The sequence below is a fragment of the Rhea americana genome, unplaced genomic scaffold (assembly GCF_003343005.1).
Source record: "Rhea americana isolate MKP2758 unplaced genomic scaffold, rheAme1 scaffold_53, whole genome shotgun sequence".
Lineage (NCBI taxonomy): Eukaryota > Metazoa > Chordata > Aves > Rheiformes > Rheidae > Rhea > Rhea americana.
Window position 1 is genome coordinate 3,012,203 of NW_028186679.1, and position 23,494 is coordinate 3,035,696.

The following is a 23,494-nucleotide window of genomic DNA, read 5'->3' on the forward strand; positions in this document are numbered from 1 at the left end:
GCAAGACATCATCGAAAAAGGGGCTGTTGGTGATAAATATAGATCTTAGTTCACATCTCAGGGTCACCGTTCCTGGATAAGTGAACCTCTAAATGAGAACTATGACTCAGGTCAAGGCTCGTTTCTRCTCAGTCAAGTGCAGACTCTTTTTGTGGTGGTCATTGTGAAAAGGGCTTTAAGATGCTACCACGGAAAGGGATCAACAGTGTTATGTCCTCTGAGAGAAAATAGCATTTGAGAATGATTCAAAAGAAAGCGTTATCTCCTTTATCCTCAAAAATTTAGTAATACACAGCTCTCCCCTCCTTTCTTCCATCGGTAAACAGCAAAGGAGGTATCATCACTTTACACAGATGATTGTAGTACAAAACCACATTTATGTAATTATAGGCTGTTCCATGACTGAAAACATGAACTACAAAGAAAAGCTTTGTTATTCCACTGTTTAGTCCTTCCTGTGGGAAAAGACTGTGGTTACATTTTACATAACCAGCCCAGCGAGTCATGTTCAGGGAAAGAACGTACCTCATCACAATAAAAACCTGATCTGTTCTCATCTGATCTACATAGCGTGGAGCTCTCTGCTGTTGCAGAGTCAGATCACAGCTATTTAACTTCACTGTCTAATGAGAAAAAATAACACAGGTAGAGCCATTAAAGAGGAAGGATGGTATCAATTCATCTTATTAATGTCTTGTTCTGTCTAAGTACTTAAACCTTTCATAAACATTCTTTTCATACCTAAATGTGCAATACAGAATTATTTTTCTGATCTGACATTTTCAAAAGTCTTTCATAAGAGCTAGTTTAAAGGAGTATTTGTAACATTGAGCTCAAATCCAGTATGATTTGCACTGGAAAAAGTCAGGGGCAACTACACTCCAGTTAGTGGAATTATGTCAAAAACATCAATCAAAATGTAATCTTAACTTAGTTTAGTCAACCTGAAATATAAAACAGCATTCCTAATGCTCTGAATATCAATAGAAAATCAGTCAGTAGTATGTTAGCTATTTGAGACTTTCTACACTTACTCAAGTGCAATCAAAATATTAAAATTGTTATAAAGAAGCTGTAGTGGTAAGAATTATAATACCCTTATTATATGAAAAATTAAACATTCTTCAAATTGTGATTCACATACAGGCACAAATTTATGAAAAATAAGCTTTATATAGTTATTAATTCAGAATAATAATCCCAAATAGAATAAGATTATTATATCAAACGTGGGCCTTTCTACTGGACAAATATTTGTGCATGTCCCTCTGAATTTGATGTAAAAATAATAGAGGAAATTGACTACATCTAATCTAGATGGACCTAAATACAGTTTCTGATCCTACATAATGTGGATATTATTAAACTACTGAACATAGGGATTAGAATAACAATTAAAAGGCGGTCATGGGACTGGCTAGAGTAGAAACAACTGGAGATAATGTAAAGGAATCATTAGACTGAAAGAAACTTGCTTGTGGAGTTCTTCAGAGATCAGTCTTGGGACTGACTTTGTTTCACATTTTCATTAGTTACCCCATTACTTAATGTGCTCATGACTTCACTAATGGCTCAAAGTTGAATAGCATTTTTATTACAAAGAAAGTTTTGAAACGTCATGCAAGAGAGAGAATGACTTTGGTGAGTAGATGCAATTTAACAGTACTAAATGGAAAATGATCTGCCTAGTGACAGGCAAGTACTTCTGCTTGTAGCAGAAATCATCTGTGGGAAATCATCAGGAGAAAGACCCAATGTGCTATTCAGTTGTGGAATTACTATAGTTTCTAATGTGACGAAGCTTTCAAARGGACAAATAGGATCACAGAATATAGCAGATGAGAATGTATCTTCATCTGGGATACTATATGTATTTCTGGTCAACGTTGTTTAAGAATGTTGAAGTTTGACTAGAACTAGTGCAAAGGGAAATTCAAATCATCAGAGTCCTGGAGATTGGACTGGGACTATCTAACAAGGGAAGACTACATGTTCTTGGCTTCTTTAATCTAATAAAGGTTGAGAAGGGATGTGAGTGATCTCTATAAATACAACACAGAATAAATACTAGGGAGTGATAAGAGCTATTTAAGTTAAATGACAATGCTAGTCAAAGAGATATGGATGCAAACTGCCAATGAATAAATATAGTATTGACTCATATGCTTGGCTTTCAGCTATGACATAATTGCAAATAATTTTATGAAAGGATACTACTAATAAAATACTACTAGTAGTATGATGAAAAAAGGATGGCCTATGAATGTGAGGACCACTATGGTCTTACAGTAACGGTCAGGCAGTATTTCAGTAAAGACTTTGATCTAACTTTACATTAAAATCTCATCCTACTCCTGCTACTTCTTTGTTCCACAAGTGGAAATGATGTATTTTTTTCCTAGAGAATTATGATTTGTGATTTTCTTCCTCTGCAAATAAGTTTCTCTGTTTTCTTCCAAATTGTCTAATGGATTAATGTCTCTAGTTTAAACAGAGARCAGCTGTCTCTTATATTTTGCTTGAGGGTCATTGCTGCTTTATCAGATCTGCAGAAGGAACTGTGTGTCTGAAAGTCTGTTCACTTTTTTCCAACAAGATCAGTGAGAATAAAATAGATTTATTGTATTTCTCTTAGGTCAGCAAACAAAACGCCTCAGATAATGAGGAAAAAGATAGGAAATACATGTATTATTTTTATTGTCGTAGTTGTTCTCATAGTTGTATTGTGACCTTTTGTGACCTAATGAAAGTTACTGTTTTTCTGAATACCGAACTAAGTGAGACATTTTGGTTTGTAAGAATAAATCATTAAGAACTCTTAGTCTATGAACCAYGTTACCTTGGAGACTCAATCAGAAATTAAATAACTCATTCATGACTTCAGTCAAAGGATGCAGAATATGTAAAATTATCATAACTAGACTCTGAAGCAAAAAAAAAAAAAAAAAGAGGTTGCTGGAAGTGGCGAAGATGTACTGCCAATTCAGTTGTGCATTGCCAGTTCTATTGTAACACTGAACATTTCCAGACTAGAGAGAGAGACTGTGCTTTCACTATGAACAAGCACAAAAGCTCTGCTGTTCCGTTCTAACAGAATGGATTCTAAATGCTTTATTTTAGCCTACTAATAGAAGGGTATCTTGTTTTAAAAAGATGTTACATGCGGCTGCAAACATCTGTTCCTAAGGGGTCAAGTTCGCTGAGGAGCAGTAGAGAGAAACAGTGGTGCTGGTGGAAAGGCCCAGTCTACAACTTGTGGAACCACAGCGTTATCTTCCCAGAAAGGAGAGATCCTGACACACTTTTTGAGAAACAGCACAAAAATTAGAGGCTAGTGGAATCTAGTTTCCAAAGATTTTCAAAGATTACAACTCCTTCATTTTACAAAGTCAAAACCAGTATTTTGTTATGCCATAAATACTGTTACTTAAGATTTGTCACCAGTACCATTCCAGTGTCCTGTTTTCAGTAGTTCTTAACTAGGTTAAAATATCATAGCATCCATTTCAGGGAACTTGATGAATGAAGACAACAAATAACTTTTGATTATAGTCCTAAAAGATAGCTGACCTTGCCCAGACAAGACAACAAAGTTGTTTCTAAATAAACAAGGTTGTTATGACTGCAGTAGGTAATTAAGTGTGAAGCATCAAGCTCCTTAACATAAACATACTACTTAGAATAATAAGACCAGGCTGTAATCACAAATAAGATAATGCCCGAGWCAGTATGAAATACAAGGAAATCACTGAATTTTCAATGTTTATAAACAAATGTAAAAATTATGGTCAGCAGCCTGGATCCCCCAATGTGTTTTTTATTCAAACAATATATGGGATTAACAATTCTCTTAACCTCCTCTAGTCTGATTCCATGCATCATAAAAACACATAATTTTTGGCAGTTTTTGCCACATGTCATGCCRTCACCTATGTTTTACATTTTTTCTCTGCTTCCAATGGCAAATCACTTTTCCACCAAAACAAAATGTACACTCTGTATATTATTATTGTTGGAAGGCGTCCCCAAAGTATCACAGATTTTACAAATGGTCTTCGTAAATGAAGTAACAATTTCTATTTTTCACTTGATATTCTGTCATTTTTCTAAACTAAAAGAAAATGACTGAGAAGAATGTCTGAGTTACAACTGTCAGTTAAAACTATTATTCAGAGCATGTGACTTAAAAATGTAATTCCCCTTTTTGTATTGCATTGAGTAACATTTGTGCATGTAGTTAACTGGTGACTTATATTGCATAGCRTATCTCACTTAAATTTCTTACCAATTATATTTTACTAATAGAAATAGGTAACTTTTATCTCTTCAGCTTGAACTCAAGAACGAGAACAAAACTAGCAGATTACATTTAATTTGCAGTTTGTATCTCCCTGTATCTTCTGTGGATTAAATTAAATTAAATGGTGTCTAGAGATTGCAAAAAAGTGCAATTAATAAATTATTTTCATTCTTGAAAATTAGAGGCATTTTTTTCTATGAGCCATATGAATCCTGACAGCTTTTTGGATTCACAGAGTTTCTAACAGTCTTGGCTATGCTAATGACTCAAAACATTATCAATAGTGATTTATTTTTTAGCATAAAGTTAACTAAATCTGTAACCACTTCAGGTCCATAATGATTATATATCACATTGAACAGACATAGCTGGTAATCTTAGCAAAATACAGTTTCAGTAGTAGCATCCTTCCTGTATAAAAGTCTTTCTTGTTGCCATTAAATAAACTATTTTGCTCCTGAATTTATAGATTTTTGTGGTATTGATGTTTGTTCTTAAATGCTTATTTTCCATGGATAGTTAGAATTCAAGCAAAGTTGAGATGATTTTTAGTGTAAATGTTAGTAATTATTGAGAGCAAAGAGCACTACAAATCAACTACTGTATTCAAATATAGATTAGTACTGATGTACTTCTATCAAGGGAGAATTATGAGTAAATATTAAAAAATGCATTCCTTTTCTATTGTTTGTCTCACACTGCCTGCTATTGTCTCTCCATAGTTTAAAAACTAGAATGTGAAAACATAGATTAGTTATTACAAGGAAAGCAAATATACTAGTCAGAATGGCTTATACTGATGTTTGACAACACCTTCTGCCCGCCTACAGTCAAAAGCCAGGTGAGGGGTTTTTCTTCTTCCTCCAGCACCTAAGTTGCAACTAAAACATTTGCTTCTCCAATTTTCTTTTTTTTTCTCATCCTTTTTGGCTTAGAAGTGCTATCTGAACTCCTTGTATTGATTTTCAAATAGAGTAGAGGAGGGTAAAGCAGATAAAAGTTCAGGGTGATCAAAGTACTTGACCAAATTTGTATTTGGGTGCTATATTTTATCTAGTATTCCCTCCATTATGCATAGTTTGGGGAAGCTGCTTCTTGACCAGACTGTAACTCTTCATAGTACGTGAAATCCCCTCAGGTATTTATCCTCTGGTGTATGTTATGGGGGGGGGGGGCAACCCTTTGTATTTTCAAATAGCACTGGCCCTTAATAGCTGAGTGGTAGAAAATGAGAAATATAGCAAAGAAGTGTTCAGACGATAGGATGTGAGTTGAATTAATTGGCTTTATGAGCTGAGGATTTCTACGTTTAAATAGGACTTTTTTTCCCCGTTTTGTGGGAGCGTGCTGAACACTGGTGAAGGAAGCTTTGCCGGGAGCTGGTGTCGGCTGCTGGGGCAGGCGCTGCGGCGAGCGCCCGCAGGGGTGGGCGTGCCGCCAGCTGCCGGGGCTGCCTAGGTGGGGGCTGCGGGTGTCCCTGTGAGATGGCGCAGCGGGCAAACCCCCCGCGCGCCGCCAAAGGCGACACTACAGGCTACGCGGTAAACGCCGCGCAACGGTTAACAACACCTACGCCACTTCCTCTCTCCCGCTGCCGGAAGTGGCGTCATCCTCGCTCCTCCCACCAGCGCGCGCGCGGCCCTGGGGCGGGCCGCGGTTACTATGGTTCCGGCCGCGCCGCCATGAGCGGCCTCCGGGACGGCGCCGGCARCCGCGGCCCGGGCCTGGGGCCGTGGGCGCCCCGCTTGGCTCCGGAGACGTTGGAGCTGCTGGCGCTGTCCTGCTGCCTGGAGGAGTTGGAGCCCCAGCGCCGGTGAGGCTGCGGGCGCGAGGGCGAGCCGCGGCGGGCGGCGGGGCCTCTCGGTGGGGCCTGGGCCCGGCTGCGCCGCAGCCGCCGTCGGCGACGGCGGGCCGCTGCCCGACCCGGTTCCTCCGCGGCAGGGGCCCTCGTCCATGAAGATGCCCTCTGCTTTTCCAGTGGCGCGGTCGGAGGGCGTTTGGGGGGTTGGCCGCTAGGGATACGAGTCKTTGTTAGGACAGCTTTGTCTCGCGGTGCCCGAACCCTGAAATTGGCTGTGTTCAGAATTTTGCTTTCTGTAGCTTTCCTTGAGCGATTATACTCTGAAGCTTCAACTAAATACCCATTTGACCTATTTGATAATGTTTTCTGTAACTTTGCTGCTCTTCCATGGACTAACAAGGATCAAACTGTAATTTATTATACATATCTCCTTCCTATTTTGGAAGAATCTACTTGTTGCTTTGACTGAATGTAGTTACCTGTGCGCTGAATTAAATTTAACCTACCTCTAGGTAATCCATGTGTTTTGGCTGTATCGTACAGTTTACAGTGTAACCTTCTTACAGCTGAGATTACAACTGCTTCAGTAATAGATTTCACRTTTCCTCTCCTCTAATGCAAACTGTGAAACGGTAATACAAACTAATGATTTGTATTTATACATGTTTATACATATTTATACACCATATACAATGTATTTATACATGATAAATAGTAGTACTTGGAATGTATCTGRTTGTTCACAAAATAAAGAGCTTTTCAGAACACCTGTGATCAAATGCTATTATAAACAATTTGTCCTGCAAACATGYCAAGTAGACCAAGGTAAGAATGTTCATTTCTAATAAAAAGGAATTTTGACACTGTCAAAATTCCTTTTTTTAACATTCTAATGTTCTAAAATGCAGAAAAATATTTATCTGAATTTATTAAAATGTGACAAAATCCTAAGTGTATTTTACAGTATGATAATAATATAAAAATATCCAATATATCAGCAGATTAGAAAATCCAGCTCCTAATCCAATCCAGGATTTCTGGACTGATATATTTCTCTACACAGCATTGAAAAGAATCTATTTACTGATAAAACACAGTATTTTTCTTAGGGTTTTTCTTTCGAGTTCTTTAGCATACTGTCAGTGTTGTTTGTTTTATTTTTTATTCAATATTTGGCTTAAAACAGCTGCCTTCAGGAAACAAACATAACCCAAAGAAAATGAAGTCTGAATATGTTCATTTCACTCTTTTAGATTCCTCTTTATCTTAAAAAAAAAGTGAAATGATAACTTTACTTCTGAATTTCCATTATTAATAAAAGATTAACTGAAATGATTAATGCAGTTACTAAAATTTCAAGCATTTTTCAAATCTATCTGTTTTTGCAGGCCTTGCATTTCAGATGACTTAAAAATAGGATATTACAGCACAGATCATGCTACTCAAACAGATATCAAAGAAATACCAGAACTAAARGAGCTAACTATTGCTACACAAGCTTTAATGGAGGTAAATTAGGAAAGTATTAGAAAAGGATTTTCATCATACTGTAACATGTAGTTTTGTACAACATGTAGTTTTGTCAATGTCATCTCTCTTTTGTATAATTCTTAGGGAATCTGTTTTAGCTATTCTGTCTTCATTTAGCTGTTCCAGCTAAGTTGCATAAATTTCTGTTTTCAAAGTAGAATAATAAACTACTGACAGATGAGTTAGAGAACTTGGCTGCCTGAGTCAGAGAACACTACATAAGGATTAACATTGTCAATGTTTTCTGTACATTAAATGTAAGTGAAAATTCTAAAGGCTTAAACCTGTCTAATACTGGCTGAGAGTCTGGAAACAAATGTGGGCCTATCAGTTCCACTGKTACCTTAACCAGTATCAATTGTGAATCTAGCTGATAGAATGGTGCTTCTATTTTGAAGATACCATATTCAAAAGCAAATTAGAAAGAAGACCAAACGGTGTAATCTACTTTTGCACAATTATATGTGTAATTTAAACATGGACTCACTGAAATGTAATGCTTAGACTGGGRTGGGAGGGGCACCAGTTTGGAGTGAGGAACAATCAAGTCTACATAACATAAATGCCTTAATCACTGTTGAGAAAGGTCGGTGCCTCTAGAGACCTGCAAAGGGAGAGCCAGTCCCCCAAAATTGGGTGTTTCTATGTAATTCCAGTTCTTCACTGTGTAGAAAATTACTAAGGAAGGTGCTTCAGGACTTAAAACTATRTGAACAAAAAAAAATAATTTTCTAGTATAACCTTTTCTTTTTAAATCTCAGATGGTAGATGCATAGATAAGAACTAAATTCAAATACCTTTGGCACTACTTCTAAAAACAAAATCTTATTTTGTCTTATTTCCCTGAAAGATTTCAAACAAAGCAGGTTACTCTTCGYAGTCAGTGAATGTAGGATGCCTTGTCTTTTGTGCTTCCTGTGTTACTTCTTACTAAAATGCAGATGTCTTAGCATAAGATGCTTTACAGAGTATTGAATTATGGTTTATAAACAAGTTTTGATCACTTTCTGGACTTCCATTTTGATATCTGTATTGATATGTACATATGCATGTCTYGTGGAATGTAACTAGGTACCCTCTGCCAGATTCTTGAGTGTTCCAAAAAGATGGATGRGAGCAAGGTGTTGAGAAAGCTAAATATTTTTACAGTATAAATATTTTCTGACTGTCAAATACTGAACCCAATATCTTTAAAATATCCAGTGTTGAAGGTTTTGGAGAGCATTGATTTTTAATTTGACAAGAAACACGTCATACACCTGGATACACAGTATCTTCAAATCTAGAGTTGGTTCTCATTGTTTCTTTCCCTCTCACTGGGACTATTGAAACATATGTTTAATATTATGTATTCATGTCTTCCTTTTCATGAATTATAGTTTTCTTAATTTCAGTTTTAATTTTTATCATCCGCAGGAGAGATACAATGAAGTGATGCTTACAACAAACATTATAAAGATGTCATTGATACCTCTGAGACTACTTTATATATCTGTTTTGGCACATTTTTATAATTTATATTTTGTTTTRCAAAAGCAATTACAGTTTTTTCATGTCATTACTTTCTAATTTTATTAGAGAACATTCTGATACAATATTTTTCACTTTCATTATAGAAGACTACCCAATACTTTGATTAACAGTCAAATTTGTTGTTTGGGCTGAGAGTCAGCTCACAGTTTAAGATACCTACACTTCAGTGTCTCATGCAGGTGTCTTTGTCTGAGCAGGGCACCCAAACTGCCCTTATATTCGGTGTAAATTTGTCTTTGTTATTGGAATATGGAGAATTGATTCAACTGATCAAATACGAATGTGACAAAAATTCTCTAGATTCACTTGTTCTACAGATAAGCACCTAGTGCAGTTTGGATGTCCCAAGATATCCTGCCTGGCCACTGTCTCCTCTCAAGTTTTCTTTAGGTCCTGTGTGATATCTGCCAGCTCTGCATAAGAWGTCTTTCATACCTCATATCTTATGACACTACAACACATATGCATGAGCAACTGCAACTGAATCAAGTCCCACTGACTTCACTGACTGTAACAGAAAATTACTCACCTAGTTCAGATGTTGATCCCCAAATTTAGGTGTCATATTCTGCAAATTGGATCCTGTATTGACACCCTGAGATGTCCAAAGCATGGATGTGGAGCTAGGAGCTTTGACTGCTGTAGAGACTGATGACAGTCATAGGGCATAGAAATACATTAGATGCTTGTGTTTAGGCAAATGTTTCTAGTCATAAATGTCTTGAACAGAGTAATAGATGTAGTCACATTTTACTTTTGTGTAACTTATTTTGTGTAGAAAAAATGTTTTCCAGTATGTAAATAATAACAGGATTTGGGGTTTTTTAGCTCATCCGCTCTCTCCAGCAAGATTTGCTTACCTACAAAACAGTCGTCCAAGCACAGTATGAAGAAAAAATTGAAGAGCAAACTTCAAGTCTCTGTAAATAYGTAAATGACAGACTGAAAGACATTGAGTTTTTTCATAAACGGGTAAAAAGAAAAACTCTTGCTCACTTACATGTTTTCACTAGGTACTAGTTCTCATTCATATACCCTCCTTGTGCAGAATGATATATTGTACATGATGAAAAGTAATCCACAGAAGTATTGGCAATAAGGAAATAAAGAAAAGTGCTAATGCAGATATAAAAGTGACTGCCCAAAGTGTCTGTTGCAGTTAATAAAACATGGATTGTGTTGAACTCTGCAAATTAACAACCTGTCTAGKCAAAAGTCTTAAATTGTAGTGTGTTTATTTCTAATAAATATTTTGTAATATTTTAATAGGCAAGAAATTTATCACAATTTCTTGTATGTATTTAAATTATTTACAGCTCTTCTACTAGCCATTTCTTTGAAAATACATATGCAGTGCTCTTTAGATAATAAAGCAAAACACGTGCACTGGCATGAATGCTCCTAGAGAATGATGTTGCAAATGTACAGTGAGCAATCATGAGGAGAGATGAATGTATGAGTAACAAATCAAGTTCAGTTTTAAGCTTCTGAGGTGATCGTATAAGAAAACAAAATTTTTAAAAATCAGTACATAAATTCCTATTTGAAACATCTGAGACAGCCCTTGTTAAATAAGTGTTTGTGTTTAWAGCAATTTGGAATCCACTTTTTGTAGAGAATAGATACGGTTTGATTGTTGGGCTAAAATTTGAAAAGAGATTGAAGAATGTTGTCAGCACAAAAAGTGATAGGAAAAGGAACATTAGCTTAGTCATTTTTTTTAAACTTAAGAGTTTGGATAGCATTTAATCTTTAATGGAAGAAAAGAAACATTTTTTTGTAATTGCTTATGTCCTTTTATTGACATCAAAATTCTCAGTAATTTATTACAAATTGAATTACAGAAAGAAGCCCAAATTCGACAGAGCTACCAACAACAATTATGTGATGCACTGGCTGTTCTCAGATCAAATATTGAGGTGGGTTTTAACCAATAATTTGGTAGTAGACTGCCGATCTGCCTAATAATATGTTATGAACCAATTACAGAGATCAGCTTTGCACTTCAAAATCTAGAGAAAGGTGTGTTTAATTTTTTCATGAAGACTAAGCATTCAAATCATTTTTAATTGAAAACAACATAAAATACAAATTTTTTACAAGTACTGTTTTTTTTTTTTGCCTCTACTAGTGAAGTACACAGTTTGGCATACTTGAGCACAGTCTTAGGTGAGTCATGGTTATTATAGCATGAATGAGTATCTTAGCAGGTATCACTAGAAGAAGGCAAAAACAGCACAATTTTGCATTTCTTGACTACTGAAAAAGAATTGACCACAAAATTGTCAAGCAGTATAGGATTAGACCCAGATACACAGTTAACACTTACTTTTGCATGTTACTGAGGGTTGTAGAAAGAAGTCAGAGCAAATGAAGAGATTTTCTGGGACTACTGGCTACTAGAAGGGCAAACTTGCTTTGATTCACAGTAAAGATAGTCAACTGTAAAAGGTGGTTGAAGTTGTCTTCGTATATGAATAAAAAATAAGTAATCCTCTATTTTTGTATTCATTGTGTTGCTATGAAAACTAGCCAGAGTCTGTGCTGAGTCTCCTAGGAAGCAGAAACATGGTAACCACAAAAATATCATTCAATCCGATTAAAAGAAAATGTAAATATCTTGATACGTTTTATAAATGAATTCTCRGGCTACTGAACAGAGAATGATGACCAGTCATGCCCACTGTAACTGACTTTATGCTGCCCTCTAGAGACCRTGCCACAAAGTTTCATATCAACAGATTACAGGATGTAATTTTAATGGTAAAATAATCCAAATTAAAAAGCATGGAGCTTACATTTTACCTTTTTTCCTTTGCGTACAAATAGAAGATGCAAGTTTGTACAAAACAAAGTATTTAAAAAAAAACTCTTATATGGCAATATTTATACCACTAATATGGATAATTAAAGGTGGCAATATTTACCTATAATTGTTCTATTTATATGTAGCATAGTCAAGTCTATGTGYATAGTGGGAAGTGTTCACCATATATTAGCAGCATTTACTGTACAATACAACATACAGAAAATCATATAAATTAAGTGAAAAACAGCCTAGAAGGAAAAGAAAAAAGTATGTGTTATTAGAAATTCTTCTAGACATGTGAAGGAACAGTAAAACAGGTATAGTTTTATGACTCAAGTCATCATTTATCATATGGATGTTTCAGAGAACAGAATAGAGTAATATAAAGCAAAAAAGAAAGGTTCACAGAAAAAAAGACGAGGAACCACAAGAGTGAGGAATTTGATCAAGATGCAGAAGGAAATGAAAATACTGCAAACACTGAGCAAGTGACAGAAGATGATATGCATTTCAACAATGTTGCATAGTTGAAAGTGGATGAAGGGTAGAGTTGGGGACCCAAGAGGCAAAAGCTAGCTTTTAGCAGTGAGCAAAAGGATAGGTTCTGTGCAAAAAAAATGACAAGATTTGTTAATACTTTACGCAGAGTAGATGTTTATCTTTTTGCCTTTGTTCTTTTTTTTTCCTAAATGACATGTAGCACTATCACTTGAAGAAAGAAATTCTGCTGCAAACCCAAGTATAAAATAGTAATTTCCATGAGAACTGTGAAGTCTTGCTAGCAATGATTTCAAGATAGTAATTTTAATCAGAGTTTGTTTAAAAGAGCACTATATTGTGTGAACTATTTAACAAAAACTATGTCCCCTCTCTATAGTGACTCTTTTTGGGAAATAACTGCTTCTCAGAAAAAAGAAGAGACTGATATTTGTCTCCTGTAACATTTGGTCAGTAATGTGGATATGTTTATGATGTAGCTGAGCTGGCCTCTCTTCCTTGACAGTCAATGGGAATAAAGTATTTTTTAGGGCACAGTTTTTCTGATCAATTTTAGATGCCTACTTAAGGGTAAATTGATTTGTGCTTTATACTCCTCTGATTTTATGGACTAGATCTCTGCAGACTATTAAAAAAGCATAGTGTAACTAGCTAAAATGTAGATGTCTACATATGACCAAATAACTGCTACATAGACCATCTGCAATAGTGCGAGCTTAACTGTGTGTGTCAAAAGTTCTGTTTCCCCATTCCAGTTCGTATAATCACTATGTAGTAAAAAACTCGCAGAGATTCCGTGGAGGGTGTAACGGCAGTGTTCCCACCAGGGTTCCCTCTGCTTTCCCGTTGGAAAATCTTGCATTAAGTTTGGATTCTTGTACACGATGACCCATCTTSAGCAAGAAAGGTAGAACCTGGCCCTGTGCCAGCCATGTGTGTAGCTTTGTAGGTAGAGTACTCTAAGAAACAAGAACTGAGTTTGAATCATTATGGCTGAAAGACTTGAGCCACAGTTCTCTCAATTCTTAAAAGGGTACTCCAAACATTAGTGTATTTCACAAAAGAAATGTTATTAATGCTAGCATTAATATTTTTAGAAAGTTGAGCAGTATTATATATCACCTAATTTWAATAGTTTGAATTACACGCCTAAGTACTCCTGAAGGAAGAGTTTGCACACACTTTTAACTTAGTCTTTCCTAGTGGCTGGCTGTTGGCAATGCACCATCTTGGAGAGACATCTTTGTATATTTGATGGGAGGTGGCATTTATTCTTTTTCTTTAAAGGTGCTCGTCTTTGTCTTTTGATGACACAGGAAATAAATAATCCTTTGTAGACATTATTTTTCTAATCCTTTAATGCGATTTTAAAACTCTACTAGTGTGATCAATAAGATGCAAAAATAAATGTCAATAATGCAAAAGTTAAYATTTTAATATTTTATCTTGATATTCTGTACTTATGATGTATATTCCCCTCWTTTTATTTATTCTTAAGTGTGTTTTAAATAAATTCTTAAAATACTTTACAATATGTAAAATATACAAGGCATCCAAATTTTCTCTTTTTCTTTGCTATATGTTTGAATTCTCCAGTGTTATAGATTATATATTAGATATGATACACTTCTGGCTCAGATGCTTGAAATGTATTCAGATATGTTCAAATTTTATATTTGCTACTAGAATAGAACTCTGGAATGCAAAATATGTATCAATAATGTCTTGGAATTACAGAAGTATTCTGTAGCTTTAGAAAAAAAAGGGTTGCCTGGTTTATGCTGACGTCTCATTGGAGAATTTTTTCCTGTGATAGAAATATTACAGCATAAATGAAGAAGACAAAGAATCTCCATCAGCAGAATTTTTGAGGCTTTTATGTAACAAGCTGCGTGAGGAACAGTCCAGAATTGAAGATCTGGAACAAAAATTGCRTGAATATCAAGAAAAAGAAGAGGAAAAAATGGTAGGTTTTTAAAAAGGGTCATAAATTCACTATCTAAATGTGATCTTTGAACATATTCAACAAAGTGTATTTCTAGTCTCATTATATACTTATAGGAAACATTTGACTGAAAAGATACTAGAAAGCTATTTGGAGTTTTCCTTGTGATTAATAGGTAAGTAATTTGTCTAAAATAAATTATATTATCTATAGATGACATGCTAATTTACATCAAATGATAAGTCTGGCAAGGAGTTGGTTATTGTACTATTTTTGTGTATCTAATTTCTTTTTTTTAATCCTCTTTGATGAAACACTGCTCTCAGTATTGTTTTCCATACTTGAACCTCTCAGTTACAGAAAAGTCCATCTTTGTTTTATTAGTACTTACAAAAGTACTTAACATTACTTCTTCCCATCTGTCTCTCTGTTCCTACTGTCTCAAAATAACTTCTAAATTAAATGTCTTCATTTTTTCTTCATAACTGTGTTAGTATCATTTAAATCAGCCATTCAGGTATCCAGATGAAGACTACAATTTTTCATGTTTGATTTTTTAAACCCCTGCAATAAGAGTTCATTAAATATGGTAATTACTTAGGTACAACCTTTCATATACACCAAAGGCTCTTTGCAATTTTAAGTCTTGTTCCCTACTCAAATAGAGACATAAATAGCTAATTATAATGGCTTACCTATTCAATTTTGTGTATTCAATCTCTAACTTTCAAATGGGAAACACAGAGTTCAGTCATATAAACATGTAATTCTTATCACTTTTACAACATAAACAAATCCTTTTCCTAATCAAATTAACTATATTCATCTCCAGTTCACTGAAATGTGAGAAGGCTGTAACACTTCTTGAAAACTTCAGCTGGTATAAAGCAGTCTTAGGTACCAAAGAGGCTCTTGCTAAACCTAACACGGGATCACTTTTTCTCATACATCATTCCAAAGCACCCTACATATCATTGATACAGGCATTATTAATGAGATCTGAGAAAGCCAAGTAACTGTGGAGGCAGCCACCTAATGTAGATAGTATGGCAGTAAAGAAGAAAGATGGGGTCTAAGGTGTGTTYTCTGAGAAAACTAAGTATCTCTTTCCAGTTGGAATTCATAGCTATGCAACCTCTTCCAGAAYTGGGTATTAAAGCCATGTCAGTCTGTTCTTGAGTACAGAAGAAAGTGATAGTTATTCTTGCTTGTAACAGTCCACAGCTACAACAGTCAATGCTGATGTATCTTGTTTCTTTTTTGTGTCGTTTGGATAAGTCCAGAGAGACTGCTTTGCTTTCTACTTTTAGAGCACCTAGGTARAGAGACTGCTTTGCTTTCTACTTTTAGAGCACCTAGGTGGATCAGAAAGCATATAGTAAAGGGATATTTATAACTTCCACTGGAAATTAGGTGCTAAGCTTCTCATTGTTATCAAGGCCCAAATAGTTCCACAGCAGTACTTTAACTGCCTTGCAGCTTTTACTGGTACAAGTTCAAGCTGCTGGAGACTTTTAGTGCTTGTAATGTGAAGTTTTGTAGTGCTTCATCAAGAATTTGGATACAGATTTTGGACTGTAGGCCTCCACCAAATCACATGTGTATACTGTACAGTGAAACCCACTGTAAAGATGCCCAGGTTATCAGCTGGTGGTCATTTTAGAGACAGATGTATGATAAATTGATATATGCATATATTGCGTCTAGAATAATGAGTTCTATTTAATTAAAAAAAAAATCATACATGGAGAGCCTAAGTAAAAACGTTAGCTGAGAAAGTAATTCCAACTTACTGCGTTGTGAACAAATTACATCATCTTGAAATGGCAGAGGATGTGGACAAAAAATATTTTAATTGACTATATACTAATCCTAGCAGTTAACAAGCTAGGGGGATGAAAAATGCCTATATATCATACTCATATCAAGAAATACATTGYAAGGGCATTACGGAAATCTAATAGAACCACTTGCGTAACTGGAATGTTGATATCTTTGACTAAAACACATTTTTAGAAAAGTTGAAATAACTAAAAAATTTTCAAAAAAAATGAGAGGAGTCATATTCAATGTCAAAGAACAGTTTGTTTTTAAGATTACTGATAACTGTACATTAAGAATCTTGTAATACTGAATTTTCTCTCGCAAAACTCCCTGATGAGGATCTATTAAAAACGGCATTCTAGAGAAGAAGATGAGTAACTCTAAACACTCCTTCATATCGTTTGAAGCTAGAGATGGTGTATTTGAAAATTTTGTTTCTGAAATATATTCCATTTCATCCTTGAGATTTTTCTATCAAAAAAAAATTAAAAGAGCTTAATAGAATGCTTTTCTGTACCTTATAATTTATTTCTAGACTAGAATGTAGTAGTTTGGCAAGGAATGGTAAATGAATCACTTCTACCATATGTATGCGAGTCTGTTTGTATATGATAGTGATTTTCTATGCACATACGTGCCGTATTTCAAAAGCTTGATTCACATTGGTGAGGGAAACTGCCTGAGGCTGAAAATTTGAATGCAAAAATATGAATGAAAAAACTGAATTCTCTAAGAATAGTTTTATTATGTGACCAAAAAGCCATGGTTCCATCATCAAGAAAGAGGATGGCTTTGACTAAAATCCCGTTTGGGTTCCATGGCAAAATGAAAGTAGCAAATAATAGAAATTAAAGCAGCATATAACAAATGCAGGAAAAATGTAAAAATAAAAGTAAATGATAGCAATAATAATATAACCCAGAAGTTTTTGAAGGGTATAAAATGGATAACATATCAAGGAAATAACTATAAATAGCAATACCAAGGACAATAAAACAGTTTTAGAATGTTGGGAGCAAAGGAAATGGCTGCAGCTGTATGAGCTCACTATTAGGTGAACATTGTAGAGCTGTTAATAATGTAAAAATCACATRGGCAATTTAAAAAAAGAAAGTGTCATGTATATAGGAAAAGACAGAATAATGTACTTATATCAAAAGGGTAATGATTGCTTTCTGATTTATTAACCTCCAAAACAGGTATTAGGTGTTTAGAGAGAATACACACTTCCAGGTGAGGAAAACCAGTCTCAGAGTGTCCTAGGGAAAGCTGGAAAACTTCTAAAAATCTGTAGTTTCAGATCTCCGATAGAGAGAGACGTGCATGAGATCCTCTACCTGTAGGGCAAAACGAGGAGACGCTGCAGCACGGTTTTCTCTTATAAGAACTTTAGTCATTAAGCAGTTGGACGGGGAGCTTGTAGGGTAAGTATCTACTTTGCCACTCGTTTTTGTAACTCCACTGAGAGCTATGTGGGATGCTGTTCTGGCTCTGCTCTCACATGAGGTGCTGAACAGATCAAAACGTTTTCTTTGGGCAAAACCTCTGTTCAACAGAAAAAGATCTGAAAAAATAGGTGGAAATGAAGAACTCTGCATAGGAATGCTTTTTAATAACCTTCTGTAACAACCAATAAAGGTTTTACAGTCTATCGGTGATCTGGAATTAAGTGAAAACAGTACKGATTAGAATTATGGGCAACACAGACTGGTAGAAAGCTAAATAATAACAGGACACGRCAGTGTTAGCAATCTGTGATGTGCTGAGTCCATTGAGACAGATTATTAGTTTGGAATAATTTGGCTTCCACCCGGAAGCCCAGAACGCAGCCCATACCTACAGAATAGGTAGCCATGTTCAGGAATTCAGTGTCTCCAAAAAAGAAAAAAGGATTTGGAGTACACTTTCAACTGAGCATGGACTCACAATTTACAACTGTTTTTAAAAGGGTTGATACAATACGTTAGTGATTAGATAAGGAGGAATATTGTGGGTACTAGGTCCAGTCTATGCAGCTAGGACAGTGAACAGGAAAAATGAAAACATTATTTAAGAGCTAGAGAAAATGCCTTAAGACAAGCAACTCAGCTCAGATCTGTTTATCAAATAAATTGAGATTACTCAATTACAGAATCAAAATACTTTACCAGCATTTACTGTTTGTACAAATAATAACATACTCTGGTTTTCTCTGTCAAAGAGTTTGCAATGAAATGCCTATTCTCCCTCCAGAGTTATGCTATCTTAAATCTTGATCCGTCCCTGACATGCCTTACAAAGGTAGAGAGAGGTCTTTCAGGCCAGTGGTAACTGAATAGTCCCTTTCTTGTTGGTGKTACATTTAAAAGGCGTCTGCAGTTAACAGGATGAAATTCATCATGATGTAATCTTGCACTGGCTACAAGATAAAAACAAATATGAGAATAATTGTTGATATCAAAGGAATTATGGTGTCTTGATCTTTAGAAATCTYTAAGACTGGAAGCCCTTTCAAAATATATGCGTTAGCTGAATTCAAGATATAGGTGCAATAATAGGGTGACTGGTTGAAAAGTAATGGCTTGTATTCTATCAGTGGCCTTACTAGATATATTCATATTCTGTCTTAAACTGCAAATCTTTGAAATATATACATATACACTGCGAAAGAATTCAAGTTATAAACACATCAGTGGAACATCATTATGGAATCATGATGCTTTCAACAATAAAGTTCAAATTTATAGAAATGAAAAAAAAAACATTTTTCCCTTACAACCTGAATTACTGTATTTGTAAATGGTATTTTTCATGACATCTTGTACAGTTGCACCCTCTTGTGGTATAAATAATGTAGGCATAAATACCTGAAGTATAACTTAGAACGGGAAAGGTGCATAATAATTGGGATGACAAGTTTTCAATTGCGAATTTTGTTTTCAGGGCAAATTCCCAATAAATAAACAATAACTTAATTTTTTCTTTTTACCTGATATATGCTGGAATATTTTCATTTTTGATATCATCACATAGCATCAGTAAAATGCATCATACTTCTGTGCAGTAAGACTACAGAAATCCCAGCTGTTACTAAAACAGTTGATTAATTATTTTGAGTGTGTATTAAATAGAGTCCAAAGGAAAATGCATATTTCTCTGTTTCATAATAATGGCTATATACTTTTACTCAGAAGATTATGTGACTAGAATACTCTGGTTAGTGGTTTAAAAGTCTGTTATATTTCAAAATTATGTATCCATATTTATCTAATATTCTATTAGAAACRTAATCTGAAGAGTCTACAATACATAACTTCAGCAAATGTATAGTAGAATTTATTAAGACTAAAATATGCATATTTTATTTAAGTAATAAAACTTTYAGGATTAGCAGATAAAGTGAGAAATTTGGAAACATCCTGCATGAGCCAGGTTATAATCATCTTCCAACCCCTAGCTGTTTTCTTACAATTTAAAGTTTTCTGGTTTAAGCAAGCCAAACACTACCGCTGTGGGCAGATGGTAGAGAGAACATTACTACAAAACCTGCCACTCAAAGTGTAACAGATGACTGTAGCTACAGAAAATTGTCCCTTTGTTCATTTTGCTAATGAGTGTCCTCATTGCAGCAGGAGACTGAATAGTTAATTATTTGCAGTTCTCGTTTTTAACAGATGGTGGAGCTAGTGCTAAAGGTTGTCTAAAGTGCGACCTATAAATTTATGAAAAAAATAACGTCTGGTGTGTTTTTCGTATTGTTTTCTTGAAACAGTAAAAGAGAAGACTACATTTATATTTGAGATACAATTTAAATTGATTCATATGATTAATTGAAGTTGTTTTAGTTTATTTTATAATAATGGCAGTTTCTTTGATCATCAGGTATTGATGCTCAAATACTGCCAGGGCAAAAGAACAAATACTTAAGCCTATTAAGAGCTGTAGCAGTTACTTAACAGATCTTTTGAAATTCTAAATTTGTTTTGTAATGGTTTAGATTAGGCTACTGCCAAAACAGCAACATAATTACTCAAATATTGCATGCACTCTATTATTAACGCTGTTAATCTACCTAAAGTGTACTAGCCTGTCTACAGGCTTTGCTAAAAGTTTTTAATAAAAACATGCAATTAATAATTATCTGAGAATGTTAATTTAAAATCTCCTGTTGCATAAAGAATATTTAAAATAGTTTTTGAAGTATTTAACCAGATTTTTTTTTTTTAAAAAAAAAAAAAAAGGTACTATTAAAAGTAGCTTTTTGATACCATTACTTGGTTTTATTGTAAATGACTACTGTTCCTTCCATAAAGGAAGAGGAGCCACAAGTTAATATGATATATTGCTTTTCAAAGCACTTCACTTCTTATTTATATGATTTTTAATGAAATCAGTGAAAACTTTGTGGCCAGAATTCTATGAAATACATTGATAATTTGTTCCGGTAACTCAGAGATCAAAAATGTCTTTTATAAGGAAAAATAGTTAGAGACTAAATTTTACTCATAAATATGTTACAGTTCAAGTTCATATGTCATTTGAAAACCTCAGAATTTTATTTTCAAAGTTCTTTAACATTTTTATTTTCTGGTAATTTTAGAAAGGAGTTAATATTTTTACCAAGCAACGCAAGTAATACCCTAAATTTTCTTTTGTAAACAAAGTAATTGCTGTCTGACTCTTCTCTTTTGTGTTAATATTTTAAATGATCTGGGGAGTTAGTTATTATTCTAGTATTACTATAAAGATCTGTGCCGGCTCTGAAAGCTTTTCTAGAATTTTAAAAGAAATATGTGGCAGTAAAATCTAGACAGCCATAAGACAATATATTCAAATGTTTTCAATAGCTTTGAAACCAACAAGAGAAAAAGAGTAGCTGTCCCAATAAGCTTCGGTTGCATAAGAAGTCTTTTCCATAATGGACGTGGCAAGATTTAAACAAAGGACACGCATAATAAAAATGTAAATGAGTTTGCTTTACTAAAACTATAACTTTAAAGTCTTTTGTTGTATGTTATCCTGGAACCTTCTTACAAGGTAATCACTGTTTGCATAGAGATTTAAGCCGTAGTCTTCAATAGCATTAAACCCCTGCACGGTCTATGTGTGACAGGCATGCAAAGCCATGTTAATGTTCAGAATATGAATTGCCTCTGGGTGGCTCCGACACCAAGTGGAAAACCAACTGCGTTGATATCAGGAGGCCTGATGGACTCCATGCGGCTCCCAGCCTGAAAACTTCACCGCTTTGACATGTGATGTGCTCCTCATGACACTGGCAGCACTGTCACTGAGAAATGGCACAAAGGCAACAAGCCCCCCTCCTTAGCCATGCACTTTGCAACCCCCTGGTGTTGCCTGTCCACAGTCTCTCCTGCCTGCCTAGTTACGGACAGCACTTCATAAACACAGGGGGAAGTGTGGGTGGATAGGCCCCAGCTGCCTTCCTGGACACAGCCTCCATAATAAATTGACCTGAATGATGAGGGCACACAAACAGTATGATATGCATTATTCCTGTCAATAAAATGTCCCCATGTGTTATGGTCTTTGTATATAATGTACTGCAGCCTTTCTTCCAGCAAGAACCTATTTAGAGTCTCAACTTTCTTCTATTCATGTATGCCTCTGTAATAGAATTCAGAAATTGTATGATACTGTGTTGTATAATATTATACCAGGGTAGCATATTTGAATCCTTGAATCCTTACTTATAAATTCAAGGCATCACAATCTTTCAGGTTGCCTTTGAAGAAGATGACCATGAAAAAAAAATGCTTGAGAAAGAAAATGAAGATTTCAAAGAAGAGATTTTTAAACTACACAATAAGATTTTTCATCTTGAAAATTCTCTGAAACGCTCTGAAAAAGAAAATGTTTTATTAGGTAAAACTTTAAACTAATGTTAGAGCAAGATGACTAATTTAAATACAGTATGTAAGAAATGTTACTAAATTTGGAATTCATTGTTAACGTGCTTCAGACAGTTGGCAAGTTATTTCTGGACTGCTATCTTTTTCTGGTATTGAATGCTAATTTTGTATGTATCTGTAGAGAAATTCATACATATTTATTCTAATTTAATGCATATATTAACATATTTTTAATTTATGACAAAGGAATATTTGCTATGGCTTTTGAGACTTCTAATATTGCCTAGCAATGTGGCTAGCGTTCATAYTTTGTGACAGATATATACTGTAAAGTTGCTAAAATAGAAAGGCTTTGTATGTAGCTGTTTATACTTTTAAATAATGGTCTACTATTTTGTCTCATCTTAAGGTGATTGTATTAAAACCTACTCTTTTATAGAGCATTTTTTGTGCTTTTGCAAAATATTTGAATGCGCATTTCTTCATAAAATTTGTGTTTCTGTGGAGGTTTTCTGACAGCATTAGTTTCATCAAATAAGCAATCACTATTTTTGGTATCTATGCTTTACCACAGTACTGAAAAGGAATTTATTTTTTCCAGTAGGGACAATGTACAGTCTTTCACGTTACCTCTCAAGCACTGCCAGTGTGAAATACTTAATGGAGGACTGGAAACTATGGCAATCGAATAGAACTTGGCTTTTTACTTTTGTTATGTCCAAGTAGATCAGACCCAATATCACCTTTAATGGTGGCAAGACGAATTTGACTCAGGCAATATTCCTTATTCCCGTTTTTCATCTGATTTAATGGTACTTCTCATCTTTTGATAGTTTTGTRTGAGGTATAAAGAACCACCTGCTAAAGCACTTTGTATTGGCTGTGACTAACAGCGAGGATGTCCAGAATTAGTATTAATGAAAAGCTGTGGGCACTCAGTCACACTTGGCTCTTGAACTTACTTCTTAATCTCTATCTGACCAGCCGGCTGAACAGCAGGAAAAAGGCTGTGAATGTCAAGGGTGGTTGTGAAGGTCACCGTTCTGCCAGGACTCGCATCCAGTGTGCACTGTGTGGGTTTGTAGACTGACCTGAAGCAAACATTTTGAATACATTGATGTAGGCATGTAATTTCGTGGTCTCTCTTTTTCTCCTYTTGTTTTCAGATAAGCAAGTTCAAAGAATGCAATTAAAACTGGAAAATGATGAGCAAACTATTCAAAAGGTATCGTAATTTTTACATTTATGAACGACTGCCATAGTGGAATAGAAACAAACTTGGACTATTGGTAATGTATAGTCCAAATAATGCTGAAAATTTGATTTTAATTTGAACACTGCCACATTTTGGTTTATGGGTGTATAACTCACTGAAGAGTAACAATGAACTGGCATTCCTTTA

General features: G+C 35.0%; 1 protein-coding gene across 5 annotated transcripts in view; it reads left to right on the forward strand.

Moving 5' to 3' along the window:
- Window positions 1-5,955: 5,955 nt before the first annotated feature.
- CUNH10orf67 (chromosome unknown C10orf67 homolog) overlaps window positions 5,956-23,494 on the forward strand; it is a 45,739-nt gene continuing 28,200 nt past the window's right edge. For 2 of the 5 annotated variants that reach the window (XM_085318340.1, XM_085318338.1), the window contains exons 1-7: window positions 5,956-6,113; window positions 7,490-7,610; window positions 9,993-10,136; window positions 11,009-11,083; window positions 14,288-14,437; window positions 21,961-22,105; window positions 23,259-23,317. In XM_085318340.1, the coding sequence (XP_085174466.1) occupies window positions 5,983-6,113; window positions 7,490-7,610; window positions 9,993-10,136; window positions 11,009-11,083; window positions 14,288-14,437; window positions 21,961-22,105; window positions 23,259-23,317 (825 nt within the window). In that variant the 5' untranslated portion in view covers window positions 5,956-5,982. Of the gene's footprint in view, window positions 6,734-7,489; window positions 7,611-9,992; window positions 10,137-11,008; window positions 11,084-14,287; window positions 14,438-21,960; window positions 22,106-23,258; window positions 23,318-23,494 lie in introns of all 5 variants that reach the window. The other 3 variants (XM_085318341.1, XM_085318342.1, XM_085318343.1) reach the window with 3 other exon arrangements.